This window comes from Lepidochelys kempii, chromosome 6 (assembly GCF_965140285.1).
Source record: "Lepidochelys kempii isolate rLepKem1 chromosome 6, rLepKem1.hap1, whole genome shotgun sequence".
In the NCBI taxonomy this organism is placed as follows: Eukaryota; Metazoa; Chordata; order Testudines; family Cheloniidae; genus Lepidochelys; species Lepidochelys kempii.
Window position 1 is genome coordinate 100,779,025 of NC_136385.1, and position 17,878 is coordinate 100,796,902.

Sequence of the window (17,878 nt, forward strand, 5' to 3'; positions counted from 1 at the left end):
ATGAAGTCTCATCTATAAAGCTATACATAATCTGGGTGGGGAGCTTTAGTTTGGTGTATTATTGTTGGTCATTTTGTTGTTGGGGGGGCGGGGGAGGGAGGGTGTTGTTGTTGTTGCTAACCTGACTGATCGGTCATCACTTCCAGTCATGGCCAATGGTTTTGTAGGATGGACTGCCAGAGCCCACAGCTCTCCTTCACAGTGCCCCTGCATGATCAGGAAAGGCTTATTGCGTTCATGCACAACAATCTCAAAAATTTCACTGTCTTGTGTCCCAACTAGGATATGGTCTCCTCGCCAGCAAACACTTCTCACAGACAGACCTATGGGAAAAATATATATATAGGCACTTTGTTATGAACCACTTAAAATTTCACACAGATAGCATAGTTGTCAAACCCTTAAAAGAAAGAAAACAACCAGAAATTAACCTGCATAATAAATACCATCTTATTCTTTCAGTCATGGACAGACTTTTTACCACAGCTGACCACACATCCATCACTACCTGAGGGATGCCAGCTTCCGCCTCTTGCATTGCCATACATCTAATAGAAAGAGTGAGTCTTGCATATTGGAGAGCAAAGTAAAGAAAGGTGTAGTCAAATCTTAACATAACAAAAGCATCATCCAGCACATTGACATTTGCACATAAAAGTGTATGTTTTAATCCATCTAATTCCTAAACATATATAGTAATATTCTGAATACGAGTCACATACTCCAACTACTAACCAAAGAGCACACTCATATTTCTGACGGAGCTGGCAGAGACTACATGAACGACATCAACAGAGATATCAATGGGATGTGTTATTCTTAGCTTTCATAAGAATTACAGGTAAGCAGAAAGTTAAAGTTGAAGGACAAGTGTCCTTTCATCTCACAAGCTTGTCTACTCAACGTTGCCTTCCACAATCATCAACAAAACAACCAGTGTATCATCTGATTATCAGAAGAAGCTAATCAAGTTGAAAAAGAGTGAAAAATAGATCCTACTGGCAACAATATACAGAGCAGGGTGAGCTTGGGGACTGGTCTGCATAGTTTGTACCTAAACATGTATCCTAATTTTCAGTGGAGTTGAGCACCCACAAGTTACACTGAGTTGAGGGCAGTTAAAGGTGACCAGCTATTCTGAAAACCAGATCACTTTTATTTAGTTTCCTGAATATGGATTTAGGTGCCTAACTCTAGGCATGCCAAAATTCTTAAATTTTGGGTTTAGTCAATAGTGTCTACTATACAAGCAACTTTACCAGTTTCAGGTAGGCATTCCTGCCTTTTCTCACTCCTGCTTTTTTGCAGTCCTTTTGGCAGTGAGCATCAGAGAGGGAGTTTGCCCAAGGATTTTTGTAGGCTCCAAGACGGCATCATTAAGTGGTAAAATCACTCAAGTAGGACACACAGTATTCAAAATATCCACTAACTTGTGTGGATTGCCCTGGACTAGTGCTACCTGAATACTAACGGAGGTGGCTATATTTTTCATAAGTTCCTGTTATGTTATATAATCATCCAAAAATGGGGAGAATCATTCAGAGACAGTGGTCTCATCCAGGGAGAAACAAACGGGTAGATAAGCACTGTAGTGTACCTCTGTTCTGCAGTCTTTGAACTGGAAGGGTCAGCTGAAGGAAGCAACTGAAAGAAGCACATTCTCTGCTTACTGGATACTGGGATCGGTACAAACACTGGTAGCAGGTACAGTATATTGCCTTGATGGAGATTTATTGGTACATGGTGTGATGTTATATGATTAAAATATAACCATGTAGATCATTGTTGCTACCACTGTTCTATAATTGCAACAAATCTTGTACAAAGTGTGTCAAGTAAGGTGTCAATAGAAAAGTTATGGTTTGCTGAATATGATTATCCTATTTTTATGCATGTATCCTTTTTGTATCTGAAGTTATGAATATTGATTATGTACCTCTATTTCAAATATGTTTGCTCCAGTGGTATCAGCCACAGGGTAATTTTCATCCAGTCTGGCCAGCATGTTGTGAAGGGACTATTCAAATTGAATGGCCCACCAAAGAACACTTAACTCACAATGGACCACAGAAGAGGCTTATCCACACCTGAGGGACTTTCTTGTGAATGTTCCAGAGTATGGATAATGGCCTCTGCTATGACTCAGCGAAGCATGCAACAGCATGTGACTAGATCATGTGATCAGATCATGTGACATTAAAAGCCACCTTGTTACCTGTATTTTTCCACAAACTGAATGAGTCACGTAGCCCAACTTCTAATCAAAGGGCACACTCATATTTCTGACAGAGCTGGCAGAGACTACATGGGACTGAGGACCTTCCAATCATTTGGGAGCAACCAGAGACTTGACTTAAGCCAATTAGTTTATTTCATCACTGCTTCAAGCCTGACCCAAGGACCTTGTAATTATTGTATGTATTTGATTCCTTTAACCAATTTTAACTCTCACCTCTTTCTTTCTTTTTATAAATAAACTTTTAGATATTAGAATCATAGAATCATAGAATCATAGAATATCAGGGTTGGAAGGGACCCCAGAAGGTCATCTAGTCCAACCCCCTGCTCAAAGCAGGACCAATTCCCAGTTAAATCATCCCAGCCAGGGCTTTGTCAAGCCTGACCTTAAAAACCTCTAAGGAAGGAGATTCTACCACCTCCCTAGGTAACGCATTCCAGTGTTTCACCACCCTCTTAGTGAAAAAGTTTTTCCTAATATCCAATCTAAACCTCCCCCAGATACTAAAGGATTGGCAACAGCATGATTAATGGGTAAGATCTGAGTTATATATTGACCTGGGTATGTGGCTGGTCCTATGGGATCAGAAGAACCCTTTGATTGATTAAATTGGTTTTAAATAACCACTAATCATTAAGTCGAGTGTCTGGGTGTTGAATCCAGGACTGGAATACCTAAGGAGGTTGCATTTCTGACTTCTTGTTAGCCAGTGTGGTAAGAGAGAAGTTTAATTTTGTTGCTGGATTGGTTTGTCTTATGGAAGAATAATCACCAGTTTTGGGGTGTATCTGTCCTATTTCTCAGCAGCATGTCCTGAATTTGGTATTCTCAGTTGTGACCCACTGAAGCACGGTGACACATGGTCTAGGCAATGAGGACCTAGAGTCCAGAGGAACCCAAGAATTTCCAAAAATACCACTGTTGGACCTGATATGGTACTAGGGACCAGATGCAAGACATCCTGTCCCTGGACCTGCTCCTATAAGAATGATGGTACCGAGATTTTGATTTGTATGAAGAGGAACCAGGAGAGGCTCTAGTCCTTCTGTAATGGGATACTAATGAAACTCCTCCCACAGCAGCAATGAATCTAAAACTGAGAGGGAAAGAAGGTCCCTGACTGCAACATAGGTCTCAGGTGTTGTTGTACCAAGAGCATAGTGTGTACCTCAGATGAAATCAAAGCTGTTAAAGGTCCTGGCAATAGAGTCAGTCTCAATGGTACTGAAAACGGTGCCAGAAGCAACAACTTGACATCGGTAAACAACAAATGCGACACTGGGGAATGTTTAGCTAGGGCTGGCTTATTTCTAAACTCAGTACCAGACTTTTTTCTGCAAGTCTCTGTCAGTGACCTGGCTCTCAAAAAGGAATTGGGCTTCTTCTGGCTAGGGGCATTCAAAGTATCCATCTTCTGGTATTTACACAGTACCAAAGAAGGAGAATGCCTTCTGTCTGGTTCCCTTTGATGAGGGATCCCTCCAAGTCCAACAGTGCACTTTGAGATAGAGTAGAATGTGAACCGCCACGTACCAAGAGGCTGGGTTCCGAGTGAGGGTGCAAAGCTGCCTCTATCAGGATATGGTGAAAATGAACTTACCTCAACTTCTTGGCCCTGGTCTTAAACCCTTTACAGAGAGGGCACTTCTGCCTTACATGACCCTCTCCTAAATACTTTAAACATCTGGAATGAGGGTTGATAACTGGTATAGGTATGTTACAGTCAGAATAGAGTTTAAATCCTGGGGATTTAGACACACTCCTGTACTGAGCTTTAAGCCTGAAGAATATTTTATATATATATATATAAATAAAAAAAACTAGACAAATTTCTAAAACAAGTACCATAAGCTATCTCTATAATCAACTAACAAACTATGTACAATAGAAACTAGAAACAATTTCTCTAAGAGAAGGGGAAAAGTGTGACAAGCACACACATTCTCCCATTACCATCTACGAAGAGTAAAAAGGAACTGAAAGGGATTTTCCCCTTTATACCCTTAGTTAGCAGCATGAGTGTGCAGAGGGTGCAGGCACTATCCCAACAGCTAGTGCTCTGAGAAAAAAAGTTCTCTAACTGCGGTGCACTGGCATGCACACACCTAAAGTGAAATGGACATATGCAAGCACACAAAAAATAAACTATGTACCCTCTGCATGGAGTTCTCTTTAGGGGATGCTCAGGACTCAGGTCTAGATGGCCTGCTTCTTCCAGGAGGCAAGTTGAGAGAGGAAGATAAGTGGGAGAGAGGCCCCCACCCTCCAACTTAATAAAAATATCTAGAGGAAATTCCACAAATGGAATATTGTGGAGTTTTCCAACCTCACCCAAGGGCTCCTCCCACATATTTTCCCAACACAGAGAATATAATTGGGCTCAATAGCTTCTGTTGTTATTACGGCTACTATTTTGGAAATGACAGGGAAAAACAGCGAAGAACAAACTAGGGGAAATCTGTCTAACACCCACCCCTGGAAAGCTCTTAAAAGTGTTTTGGTGGTTAGTTGTGTTGTTGGTAAACCACCCTTTGAATTTAAAAATAAAACTTCTTTGTTGTATACAATAAGCTAACAAATACGAGATTATCTGATGTCAATTGGAAAAAATCTCCCCATTATTCAATATTAGAGTTGAATATTCAGATGGAAACAAAGATAAAAACATCATGCTTACAGAGAAATTCTACCAATAACTCATTTTTATAGGTAAGAGACAATAAATTATATTTGAGGTGGAAATTAAATACTTGGGGTTTTTTTTAAATGGTGCTGTGTAATATAACTGAAGAGTCATTTTGTGAAGTAGGATATCTTTAAATTAGCCTTTGAGAAGAGTCAGATGCTTGTGGAAGACAAGAGTTTTAGCCAGATAAAAAAGGTGAAAGTTGACAACACAATCATCTTGGTACACTTGATGAAGTAGGGCTTGTCTACACAGTAACTTAGTCTGCACGAGCTGAGGTATAAATTGTAATGCACACCAACGTTGCCCATACTAATTGGCCTGGCCCATGCTGATCCTAGCACACCAGAAGTTCTTCATTGTGTGTTAACGTAGTCCTGTTTCAAACAGTAACATTATCGCACAGTAGGGAACTTTTAGTGCATACCAGTAGGGTCCACATGGGCCAGTTAGTGTGCAACATGCTGGTGCAAAGTAAAATTTACACCCCCGCTACTGTACACTAAAGCACTTTAGAGACTAAACAGCAGCAAAACAACAATTTTAAGAATGTTGGAAATGAAAAGTGGCAGAAATACTTAATTCTGCTTTTGAACATCCAAATGAATTGGATGAGGGAATAAAAAACCCTCAGTAATAAGGGCTTTGAAGAGCACAGAATTATTAAAACCTCTCAATAGGAGTGGTGAGACTTATATTCACTGTCTCCTAGTGCCCAACCAATGCACTTTTCTCGAGGTGAATGTGACTTTTAATGAGGGAAAGCAGGAGCAAAAAGGCCTGCAGCACGATCCATCCAGAAGTTCAGGTCTGTGTGGCTGCCTCAGAACAATATAGAAAGCTCAGTGAAGCCTGGGAGCAAATGCAGTGCAGTTGGAACATTCAGAAAATTATGGGGTAAACTGATAAATTCTACTGAGCATGTACAAATGGTGACTTTTTGCAGATTATAATTCTTCCAAATCCTGGACAGATTTTTACAACTACCAGCAAGATGCAACTCTGCCAAATGTCAAGATTTTGCCTTTGTTGCAAATCACAGATGTGCTATAGTTGTTCAAAAACAGAAATTTTTCTAACATTTTTAAAATATAGCTTTGCCACTAACCTAATTCTTAAAAATGGCCAAACAGTTTTTTCTCAATTCCCTCCCCCCCCCAAATTTTTTTTTAAATTTAACAAGAGACAATTGACAACAAGAAGTGTTTGGCGACCTCAATACAGAAGTCACTACTGCACTACTTACGTTTTTCTTTTTCTAAAATAGAAAGATGTGTAATTTTGTTAAAGATGAAAATAACACTTGAATTAGAGAAATCACTGGGAGAAAAAGAGGGAAGATATTTTCTAATAAGAGGTTTTTTAGAAAGAAAAATAGTGATAACTGAAATTCAGAGACAATTGTCATATTATTTTGAATATTAGTTGCGTTTTCAAAAGGAGAGATAATAGTAGAAAATTTTAATGTTAAAATTGATTCAATAATATACAGATCTACTTAAAATCTAACTCAGAGCACTGGAACATATCTTAAGATCAAATTAGAAATAATGGGTTAACAAAGGCTTGGAGATGGAAACACAGAAGAGAACAACCATACTTTTTTCATTAATTCTTACCAAATATACTTAAAATTAGATTACCTCTTTCTAACTCAAAGGTGAAAATCTAATAATAAAGACATTACTTGGAACCCAGATCGGGCTTTAAATGAGAACTTAATACATTATTATAGGATGTAATAATAAGTAATACTGAAAAAAAACTAAACAATATTTTGAAGCAAATATTCCTGGAGGCTGTCATAAATATAAAGGGAAGGGTAAACCCCTTTGAAATCCCTCCTGGCCAGGGGAAAGCTCCTCTCACCTGTAAAGGGTTAAGAAGCTAAAGGTAACCTCGCTGGCACCTGACCAAAATGACCAATGAGGAGACAAGATACTTTCAAAAGCTGGGAGGAGGGAGAGAAACAAAGGGTCTGGGTCTGTCTGTCGTCGTCTTGGCCGGGGACAGAACAGGAATGGAGTCTTAGAACTTTTAGTAAGTAATCTAGCTAGGTATGTGTTAGATTATGATTTCTTTAAATGGCTGAGAAAAGAATTGTGCTGAATAGAATAACTATTTCTGTCTGTGTATCTTTTTTGTAACTTAAGGTTTTGCCTAGAGGGGTTCTCTATGTTTTTGAATCTAATTACCCTGTAAGATATCTACCATCCTGATTTTACAGGGGGGATTTCTTTATTTCTATTTACTTCTATTTTTTATTAAAAGTCTTCTTGTAAAACACTGAATGCTTTTTCATTGTTCTCAGATCCAAGGGTTTGGGTCTGTGGTCACCTATGCAAATTGGTGAGGCTTTTTATCCAACATTTCCCAGGAAAGGGGGGGTGCAAGTGTTGGGAGGATTGTTCATTGTTCTTAAGATCCAAGGGTCTGGGTCTGTAGTCACCTAGGCAAATTGGTGAGGCTTTTTACCAAACCTTGTCCAGGAAGTGGGGTGCAAGGTTTTGGGAAGTATTTTGGGGGGAAGGACGCGTCCAAACAGCTCTTCCCCAGTAACCAGTATTAGTTTGGTGGTGGTAGCGGCCAGTCCAAGGTGTAATATTTTGTACCTTGGGGAAGTTTTGACCTAAGCTGGTAAAGATAAGCTTAGGAGGTTTTTCATGCAGGTCCCCACATCTGTACCCTAGAGTTCAGAGTGGGGGAGGAACCGTGACAGAGGCATATCCCATAACATAAAGTGGGTATCAGAAATAATTAAACAACATGTTTTAAAAGCACTAGATAGAGAAGGAGTGAACAAATTAATGAAGGAATTGTTAGAGTTAGAAAGAGAACAGGTAGAAAGATATAAAATGGTCTTCTTTTAGATAGAGGTATCAGGATATTAGCTGATTAGACTTTCAAAGTCTACAGCAAGAGTTAATCTTGGCAATCATTTCAAACAGTGGTAGCCCTTTCAACCTATGGATAAGAGTAATGGCGAATGAAAGAAAAAATTATAAAACTTTTTGTGAACTTGTTAATTCCTTTTTTTCCTTTTTCTTTCTTTTTTTTTAGAAGTTTAAGATATATGAGCAGGTATCCTTATCTGTGCTGTAATATCTTTGCATTAAATACCACGTTTACAAAGTTCCACTAATGAAATTTCAGTAATTTCTGCAGGTGATGCTAGTCTTATTTAAGATATCTGAAACCCTTAATCTTGTTGAATGCTAGATTGAAACAAGGGAAGAAGAAGCAAAAGAAAGCCTTATCCAAAAAAAAAAAAAAAAAAAAGCTATTGTCCAAATACCTGCCTTTCCCCTGGAAAGGAAGTAGGGGAAAAAGCAGAGATTTGAATACATTTGGCTCTTGCTTAGAGACTCTGATTACGTTTGCCAGGATTCTGGTTAGCACTGCTGACTGGACACGAAAAGCCCGGTTACCTGCAGTAACTGGTCTCTGCCACCGGGCGGGCAGGAAGAGAAGCAGCTGCCATTGGAGTCTGGAGGAACAGGTTTCACAGTAGCAGCCGTGTTAGTCTGTATCCGCAAAAAGAAAAGGAGTACTTGTGGCACCTTAGAGACTAACAAATTTATCTGAGCATAAAGCTGTTGTGAGCTGCATCCGATGAAGTGAGCTGTAGCTCATGAAAGCTTATGCTCAAATAAATTTGTTAGTCTCTAAGGTGCCACAAATACTCCTTTTCTTTTTTTTGGAGGAACAGTGGAGTACTCAGGAACGGCTCCGGCAGAGAGAGGTACCAGCAGCTCCCACGTCCTGCCCCGAGCATAGCTCTCCCTGCCCCGCTCACCCTTCCACTCCCAGATCATGTCTCTCTTTGCCCCACTCACACCTCCACCCCTGGAGCATGGCTGTCCCTGCCCCATCCTGCCCTAACTCACCCCTCCACCCCCGGAGCACAGCTCTCCTTCCCCTGCCCTGCCCCAGTCAACCCCTTTCCTCTGGAGCCTGGCTGTCTTGCCAATGTCATGCCCAATCACCCCTCCACCCATACAGCCCTGCTCAGCTGGCAGAGGCAGGGTGGTGGAGAAAGCAGCAAGCGGCGGGGTGGGGCAGGCAGGAGAAGAGGAGCAGGGACGGGCCTCAAGGGAAAGAGGTAGACCAAGGGGCAGGGGAGGTTCCGGCACTCAGTGTCCAGTTTTCACTACTTAGAAAGTTGGCCACCCTAACTGTGGTAGTTATTTTTCTTGAACTGTCTCAGTAACAAGAAACTGACTGTCCACTCCAGGTCATTTTAAATGGACCGCAACCCATCTTGTTAGGATATCTCAGAATCTTAGTGGAGTTGCCAGGTCAATTACAGTTCAAAATGGTATGTTTATTTTACTGTATATGAGAGCAGTTATTTATTGATACTGATATATTTGGCTAGCTCAAATCATCCTTCAATGTACTGGGATCTTGCACGACTGTAAAAAATAACAAGCAGCTTCAGCAATTGGCTGAGAGGCCCGCAATAGAAGTGCTGCTGAAAGTGACAGTATGTTTCAGCATGTCTGAACTCTTTTCATGAGTTGGTATTGAATCAATATCTTAGGCCAATATAAGAAACAAATATATTGCTGGAGGTGCCTCCTTTTCAATGTGTCATAAAACCGAGGACTTGAGATTATTTCATATGATATGGCACCTTCATGGTTATGCCTGACCGGTGCTGAGTACGTAAGTGCTATTATTGTTAGCCAAATTTCAGCACAGCTAGTTGCAATCTGCCTATCAAAATGACCTCTGCAATTTCTGCTGCAATACACTAGTTCTCATTTCCTGTCCTACATTGTTATACAGTGTTACTGCATACCATGAAAAAGCTGCTGTGTTACAACATAAGGGTGGCTGCACCTCAGCAGTAAGAAAAGTTTTCGCTCTATGTGCTGTAACTATTTCAGAGAACTGTTGTGAGTCTTATTGAATATTTGAAGTGCTTAGTGATCCCCAGATGAATGGCCATTATATAAGTGCAAATTATTAATTTTTATAGTGCAAATAAATTGTTCATATTAATATACATATAAATTTATAAAACATTTCCATTAACTTTTTTTTAAATAGATATTACTTTTTCAATCTATGAAGAACTTCCTTTTTGATGGTGTAACAAAAATGATAAGACTATTTTACCTTTATATCCCTGGTCTGTTTCCCTGAGATCAATCACAGTAATTGGTTTAAAATTTAAATCCCATAGACGAACACAGCCATCCCTGCCACCAGTGGCAAAACCTTCCTCACATGCATTCATGCTGAAAATTCCTGCCTAAATACAAGAAAAAAAAGTTTAAAAATATGCAGTTTACAGTTACTATTATGCAAAGCAAAATTATTCTTCATAGTGATAGGAAATATTTTCCTTTTTGTTATGTCACAGAAGGCAACATAAATTATACAAGTACATGTTTTATAATTGAGAGTGTCAGAATACATGTAATAATTAAAGAACAATTTTTAGTATTATGGATTTCCTCCCAGTGTTGTAATGGAATTGAAAGTGGTACAGAAAGAACTTCATAAGAACATAAGAATAGCCCTACTGGGTCAGACCAAATGTCCATCTAGCCCAGCATCCTGTCTTCCGACAGTGGCCAGAACGAAATGCCCCAGAGGGAATGAACAGAACAGGTAATCATCAAGTGATCCATCCCCTGTCACTCATTCCCAGCTAGGGAAAACAGAGGCTAGGGACACCTTTCCTGCGCATCCTGGCTAATAGCTATTGATGGACCTATCCTCTATGAATTTATCTAGTTCTTTTTTGAACCCTGTTATGGTCTTGGCTTTCACAACATCCTCTGGCAAGGAGTTCCACAGGTTGTGTGAAGAAATACTTACTTGTATTTGTTTTATACCTGCTGCCTATTAATTTCATTTGGTGACCCCTAGTTCTTGTGCTATGAGAAATACTAAACAACACTTTCTTATCTACAGTAACTCCTCGCTTAACGTTGTAGTTATGTTCCTGAAAAATGTGACTTTAAGCGAAATGATGTTAAGCAAATCCAATTTCCCCATAAGAATTAATGTAAATGCGGGGATTAGGTTCCAGGGAAATTTTTTTCACCAGACAAAAAAATTATATATCACACATACATACACACACACAGTATAAGTTTTAAACAAACAATTTAATACTGTACACAGCAATGATGATTGTGAAGCTTGGTTGAGGTGGTGAAGTTAGAGGGTGGAAGAAGGTGGGATATTTCCCAGGGAATGCCTTACTGCTAAATGCTGAGTTAGCATTCAGCTGAGCCCTCAAGGGTTAACACATTGTTGTTAATGTAGCCTCACACTCTACAAGGCAGCACGAATGGAGGGAGGGGAGACAGCATGGCAGACAGAGACACACACCCTGTGTGTGGGAGAGAAAGAGAGATGTGCATTCCCCTTTAAGTATGCTGACACCATTCTAAGTACATTACCTTTAAAAAGATCAGGAAGTTGAGATAGCAGCTGCGGCCAGCAAGCTCTCTCTGTCCTGAGCCCTGTCCTGTCCCCACCCTGCTCTATATGGAGAAGTGGTAAGCGGGGTGGCAGGAGTAGGGGGGCACCCTGACATTAGCCCTCCTCTTCTCCCCTCCCCTGCACAGCAAGCAGGAAGCTCCTAGGAGCAGCTCCAAGACAGAGGGCAGGAGCAGCACATGGCAGTGTAGGGAGGGACAGCTGAACTGCCGGCAATTGATAGCTTGCTGGACGGCTGATGCACAGGGAACTCAGGGAAGCGGGGAGCTGATAAGGGAACTGATGGGGGACCTGCCAGTCCACCCTGGTTCCAAGCCCCCACCAGCTAGCTGCAACAGGCTGCTCTTCCTGCAAGCAGTGGATAAAGCAGGCGGCTGCCAAACAATGTTATAAGGGAGCACTGCACAACTTTAAATGAGCATGTTCCCTAATTGATCAGCAACGTAACAATGAAACAATGTTAACCAGGACAACTTTAAGTGAGGAGTTACTGTACTTTTTCTACACCAGTCATGATTTTATAGACCTCAATAATACATCTCCCCTTAGCCGTCTCTTTTCCAAGCTGAAAAGTCACAGTCTTATTAATCTCTCCTCATACAGAAGCCGTTCCATACCCCTAATCATTTTTGTGGCCCTTTTCTGAACCTTTTCCAATTCCAATATATCTTTTTTTGAGATAGGACAACCACATCTGCACACAGTATTCAAGATGTGGGCGTACCATGGATTTATATAGATGCAACATGATATTTTCTGTCCTATTATTTATCCCTTTCTTAATTATTCCCAGCATTCTGTTTGCTTTTTTGACTGCCATTGCACATTGAGTGGATGTTTTCAGAGAACTATCCACAATGACTCCAAGATCTCTTTCTTGAGTAGTAACAGCTAATTTAGACCCCATCATTTTATATGTATAGTTGGGATTATGCTTTCCAATGTGCACTACTTTGCATTTACCAACATTACATTTCATCTGCCATTTTGTTGCCCAGTCACCCAGTTTTGAGAGATCCTTTTGTAGCTCTTCGCAATCTGCCTGGGTCTTAACTATCTTTTGTAATTTTGTATCATCTGCAAATTTTGCCACTTCACTGTTTACCCCTTTTTCCAGATCATTTATGAATAAGTTGAATAGGACTGGTTCCAGAGGAGACCCCTGGGGACACCACTGTTTACCTTCTGGTTGAGCTCAGGAATGACGCAGTTATACCGACTGAACTCCTGGTATAGACAGCATTATGTCGATGGGAAGGCTTCTCCCATCAACACAGCTACTGCCTCTCAGGGAGGTGAGTACCTATGCCAATGGGAGAAGCTCTCCCGCCAGTGCAGGTAACATCTTCACTAAGTGCTACAGTGGCACAGCTGAACAGGACTGTAAGTATGGATAATCTCAGGTTTCTGACCCTGAATTTGGCTGCACTAAAATACATGTTGTTCAAGTGAGCCCAGTTTATCATGAGATCCAGATCATTCTGTAGAACTGATGAGTCAGTCATTATTTATCACTTCGATTTGACTGAATGGGATTTTTTGCCATTTACTACCTACCTAACTCAAAAAACAGTAGAATTAATGTGTTTGCTGATATTCAGTAGGTAGAGAGAATTGCTGAAATATTACTTTCATCCTGATACTGATGATCATAATGCTGCTGCTTCTTATACCTAAAAAGAGTTTAGTTTCACATCCTTTTGCCTTAGGACTCCCTCTAACCTCTGCAAATATCAATGGAAAGACTTCCACTGCCTTTACTGGAGTTTGGATCAGGGCTTTAGTTGCCATTAGTCTACTCCTTCAGTTAATTAGGCAAAAAGTCAAGCAATGTTTGACATTTTGCCTAAAAATATATATATCTAATATAGATCTGCATTAGTAGGAGCACTGCCAGCAGATTGAGGGAAGTTATTATTCCCTCTATTTGGCACTAGTGAGGCCACATCTGGAGTAGTGTGTCCAGTTTTGGGCCCCCACTACAGAAAGGATGTGGACAGATTGGAGAGAATCCAGCGGAGGGCAACAAAAATGATCAGGGGGCTGGAGCACATGACTTACGAGGAGAGGCTGAGGGAACTGGGCTGAGGGAACTGGGCTTGTTGAGTCTGCAGAAGAGAAGAGCGAAGGGGGATTTGATAACAGCCTTCAGCTACCTGAAGGGGGTTCCAAAAAGGATGGAGCTCAGCTGTTCTTAGTGGTAGCAGATGACAGAACAAGGAGCAATGGTCTCAAGTTGCAGTGGGGGAGGTCTAGGTTGGATATTAGGAAACACTATTTCACTAGGAGGGTGGTGAAGCACTGGAATGGGTTACCGAGGGAGGTGGTGGAATCTCCATCCTTAGAGGCTTTTAAGGCCCGTCTTGACAAAGCCCTGGCTGGGATGATTTAGTTGGTGTTGGTCCTGCTTTGAGCAGGGGGGTTGGACTGGATGACCTCCTGAGGTCTCTTCCAACCCTAATCTTCTATGAAAAAGGCATGACTGGTATAACTAATATTGAAATAAAGATAAATACAACACAGCTGCCTAATATATTGTACCTAATCCTGATTTTTTTTTTTTTTTGGCCAGGAGCTTCGATTTTATTGATCCAAAAATCATTTTCAAAAGTGACTCAGTCACTTAGGAATTTAGATTCCATTTAATTCCATTTTCAAATATGTATTGCTCCTAAGTCACTTAAGAGCCTTTAAATTTTTACCTTATCTCTATTTTTTAAAATATATTTTAAACACTAAGTTACAAGCAAACAAAAGTAACACCAGATGAACATTTAAAAACAACCAAAGCATGGAAATGGTTCTAAAACCTACTTGTGACTCCCTCGCACCACCTTATTCAACATAATAGTCCTGCCTATGCAATTTCTACTTTGGATTAGCTCTAATTAGGGCTATGCTTGAAAGATCATGTGGAAAGCATGTGCAAGATGCAACTGCCCACCTATTAAGTTGTACTGGAAAACTAAACATATTACACCTGTTCCCCAAGAACAGCAGTGGCTTCCCTTTTCACATGCAGGTACAATTCAAAGCATAGACACTGACTGATCTATAAAAACATATGTGATAAATGAATGGGGGGAGATAGCCCCCATTTATGAACACCCAGCCAGCCAGTTATCTGTAAAATCCCTCTTGGTGTCTGTTCTCGGCTTGCTTTACCTGTAAAGGGTTAACAAGCCCACAGGTAAAAGAAAAGGAGGGGATACCTGACCAAAAGAGTAAATGGGAAGGCTAGAACTTTTAAATTTGGGAAAGAGGCTGGAGGGACAGAGCAGCAATGCTGTAAGCAGCTTTAAGCCAGGTATGATCATAAATATCAGATTATACCTAGAACTACTTATCTGAACCTCCAAATGTGTAAGTAGATCAGAATGTTTAGCTAGACTCAATCAAGTTTATTTCTGTTTATTTTTCAAGGCTTGTGGATCTCCTCTGTGCTAACCCCAGGTCTTTTATTTGCTTGTAACCTTTAAGCTGAACCCTCAAGAAAGCTATTTTGGGGGCTTAATTTTTGTAATTGTTTCTTTTAAACTCTAGCAAAATGCCTAAGTTCCACATGGATTGTTTTCCTTTTTGTTTTTAATAAAATTTACCTTTTTTAAGAACAGGATTGGTGTCCTAAGGGGTTTGTGCATGTTGTTTGATTAGCTGATAGCCACAGCTAATTTCCTTTGTTTCCTTTCTCAGCTCTTCCCCGGAGTGGGGATGAAAGGGCTTGAGGGTACCCCTCAGGGAGGAATTCCCAAGTGCACCCTTGTGTTCAAAGGGTGGTTTGTTTTTTTTTATTTGGGCGGTGGCAGCGTTTACCAAGCCAAGGTCAGAGAAAAGCTGTAACCTTGGGAGTTTAATACAAGCCTGAAGTGGCAAGTATTAATTTTTAAAATCCTTGTGGGGCCCCACTTCCTGCACTTGGAGTAACAGAGTGGGGATTCAGTCTTGACTGTATGAGATATTGCTTCTCCCTCCCACTTATGTCCTGCACAAGTCGACATCAGCTATAACACCTGAGGTAACTGTCCCCCCCGCAGCAGTCTCGGGGAAGCAAATTCCCATTGGAAGGCCATTGACTCTGGAATTCACTCCCTTTACTTGCCCAGCAAAGCCCAAACTGGTTCACCTTCAGGCTAGTACAAAGCCAATCTCTTTTCTAAAACATTTTTATGGATGAAAGTTGGTGAGGACAGTGAGTATTTTTTCTAGGGAATGTCATTGTTAACTTCTGCCTTGAAAGAATAAAAAAATTCTCTCAAAGTTTTATTATATTGTGGAAATGTGTTCCATGACATGTGAAAGGAGTGTATTTCACTATAGAAATCTAAAAATAATTAAGCATTTTCCTATATATTTACACTATAAATGTAGGTCAGTGTTGATTGAATTCATAATTAGCCAGTCCAATAGGAACAAAACTCTGGGTGACAAACTGTGTTGGCCAACAAGACCAGCTTTAAAACATTCATTTAAATTATTGTTTCCATCTATACTTAATTAAAGCTCAGCGTACCACCATGGATGCATGATGCTTAGGTGCCTGTTATTTAACCTCAGCCTCTGGCATCAGTCCACACAACTTTAATATTCACCTCTGAAAGCATATCCCAAAATAAATTATTCAGCTATTGAGAAAGCATCTGAACTTACTGTGCAAAGTTCAACCATAGTATGCAATAGTCTTTAAAATATAGAGTGATATTTTTTGTTTTAAATAATATATCATATAGTTTATTACACATTAATATGAACGTATAAAGGGTTTGAAATTCATAGGTCATTTCTCAATTACTATCCATAAAACACTGCAACTAAGAACTTTCTATAGCCTAGTCTTTCTAATGACACAGTAGCGTGCTTTGATAAGTTTTTTTGGTTAATGGCTTTAGTATTAATTTTCCTGTATCAGATCCACCATCTATGACTAAGCTCCTGAAGTGCTACCAATGTGTGTTTGTATATCTCTTTGTCTTCTTTCCCCATTCAGCTCTTTGCCCCTCCTGCTGATGCCTTCCCTCTCAAACTCCTGGTCAGTTCCATCTCTTACCCACCCTTTCCACTCCTGCTCCAAATAAATTTAACTCTCCAACCCCCACCTGCTGTTACATTCCTTCCTGCTCATCCATTCTCAGCCTGCTATAGTTCTCTTTCTAGCTTCTTGAGAGCTTATTTTCAGTTACTCATGCATTAGAACCCCTAAATCATTTTCAAAGTCACTGCTTTTCAAGCTAGAGTCCCCCATTCTATAGGCATGGCCTGCATTCCTTGTTTCTAGATGTATAACTTTGCATTTGGCTATAATAAAGCACATTTTGTTTGAATAGGCAAAGCTTACCAATGATCCAGATCACTCTGTATGATTTCCCTATCTTCTCCATTATTTATCATAACCAGTTTTTGATGTTATAATTTGTAAATGATGTAGTGATTTTATGTTTACTTCCAGATCATCGATGAAAATACTGAATAGCATCAGGCATAGTACCACTCCTTGCATAACCCCACTAGAAACACCTCCATTCAAAAATGATTCCCCATTGACAACTGTTTTTTGAGATCTTTTAGTTAGATCTGTTCTTAATCATTTTAACAGGTGATCTACTGATATTATGTAATACTAATTTTTAAATCAAGGTTCACATGGTACTGAGTCAAACACCTTACAAAAGTCTAAGTGTGTGTGTATATATATATTTGGATATCTATATATCTCAAGTTACCTGTATAAAAAATTGAAATCAAGTTTGTTTAAAAGACCTATTTTCCATAAAACCATGTTGACTGGCATTAATTGTATTCCTACGCTGTATTTCTTATGACCTGAATCACATATCAACTTTTTCCAGTATTTTGCCCAGGATCGAGGTCAGGTTTACCAGCCTGTAGTTATCCTGGTTATTCAGCTTGTTCTTTTTGAATATTGGCACAACACTCTCTTCTAGTCTTTTAAAATTTCCCCAATATTCTAATTTTTAATAAATCTTATGATTGGTCCAGAGATCTCTTCAGACAACTGTTTTAGGACTCTTGGGTGCAAGTTATCTGGGCCTGCTGATTTTAAAATGTTTATCCCTAGTTGATGTTGTCTAACATCCTCCTCAGTTAGTAATAGCCTGGAAAGTACTTTAATATCCTCAAATAATGAGTTTATCATCTTGCTTCTTCACACATACAGAACAGAAATATTTACTGAACACTTCTGCCTTTTCTGCTTCATTATTAACAGTTTTACCATCTCCATCTAGTAATAGGCCCAACCATTGCTAGAATTTCTTTTGTTCCCGATACATTTTTTAAAATCCTTCTTCTTGTCTTTAGCTCTGCCAGCCTTGGATTTTCCCTGATGTCTTTAGCTTCCCTTATCAATTTTCTGCACTTCATAACTTCTAATTCTTATCAATTGCTACCTATTTGCCCATTTTTCTATTTTATATAATGCTTTTTAATTTTCAATTGGTGCCTTAACTTCACTGAAATAGGATGGGCTTTTAGCC

At 39.8% G+C, this 17,878-nt stretch overlaps 1 protein-coding gene across 1 annotated transcript in view; it reads right to left on the reverse strand.

Moving 5' to 3' along the window:
• EML5 (EMAP like 5) overlaps positions 1–17,878 on the reverse strand; it is a 301,798-nt gene that overhangs the window by 197,735 nt on the left and 86,185 nt on the right. The window contains exons 6-7 of the mRNA XM_073349376.2: positions 10,050–10,185; positions 122–323 (exon numbers count right to left, since the gene is read on the reverse strand). Coding sequence (XP_073205477.1) covers positions 122–323; positions 10,050–10,185 — 338 coding nt within the window. The remainder of the gene's footprint in view (positions 1–121; positions 324–10,049; positions 10,186–17,878) is intronic.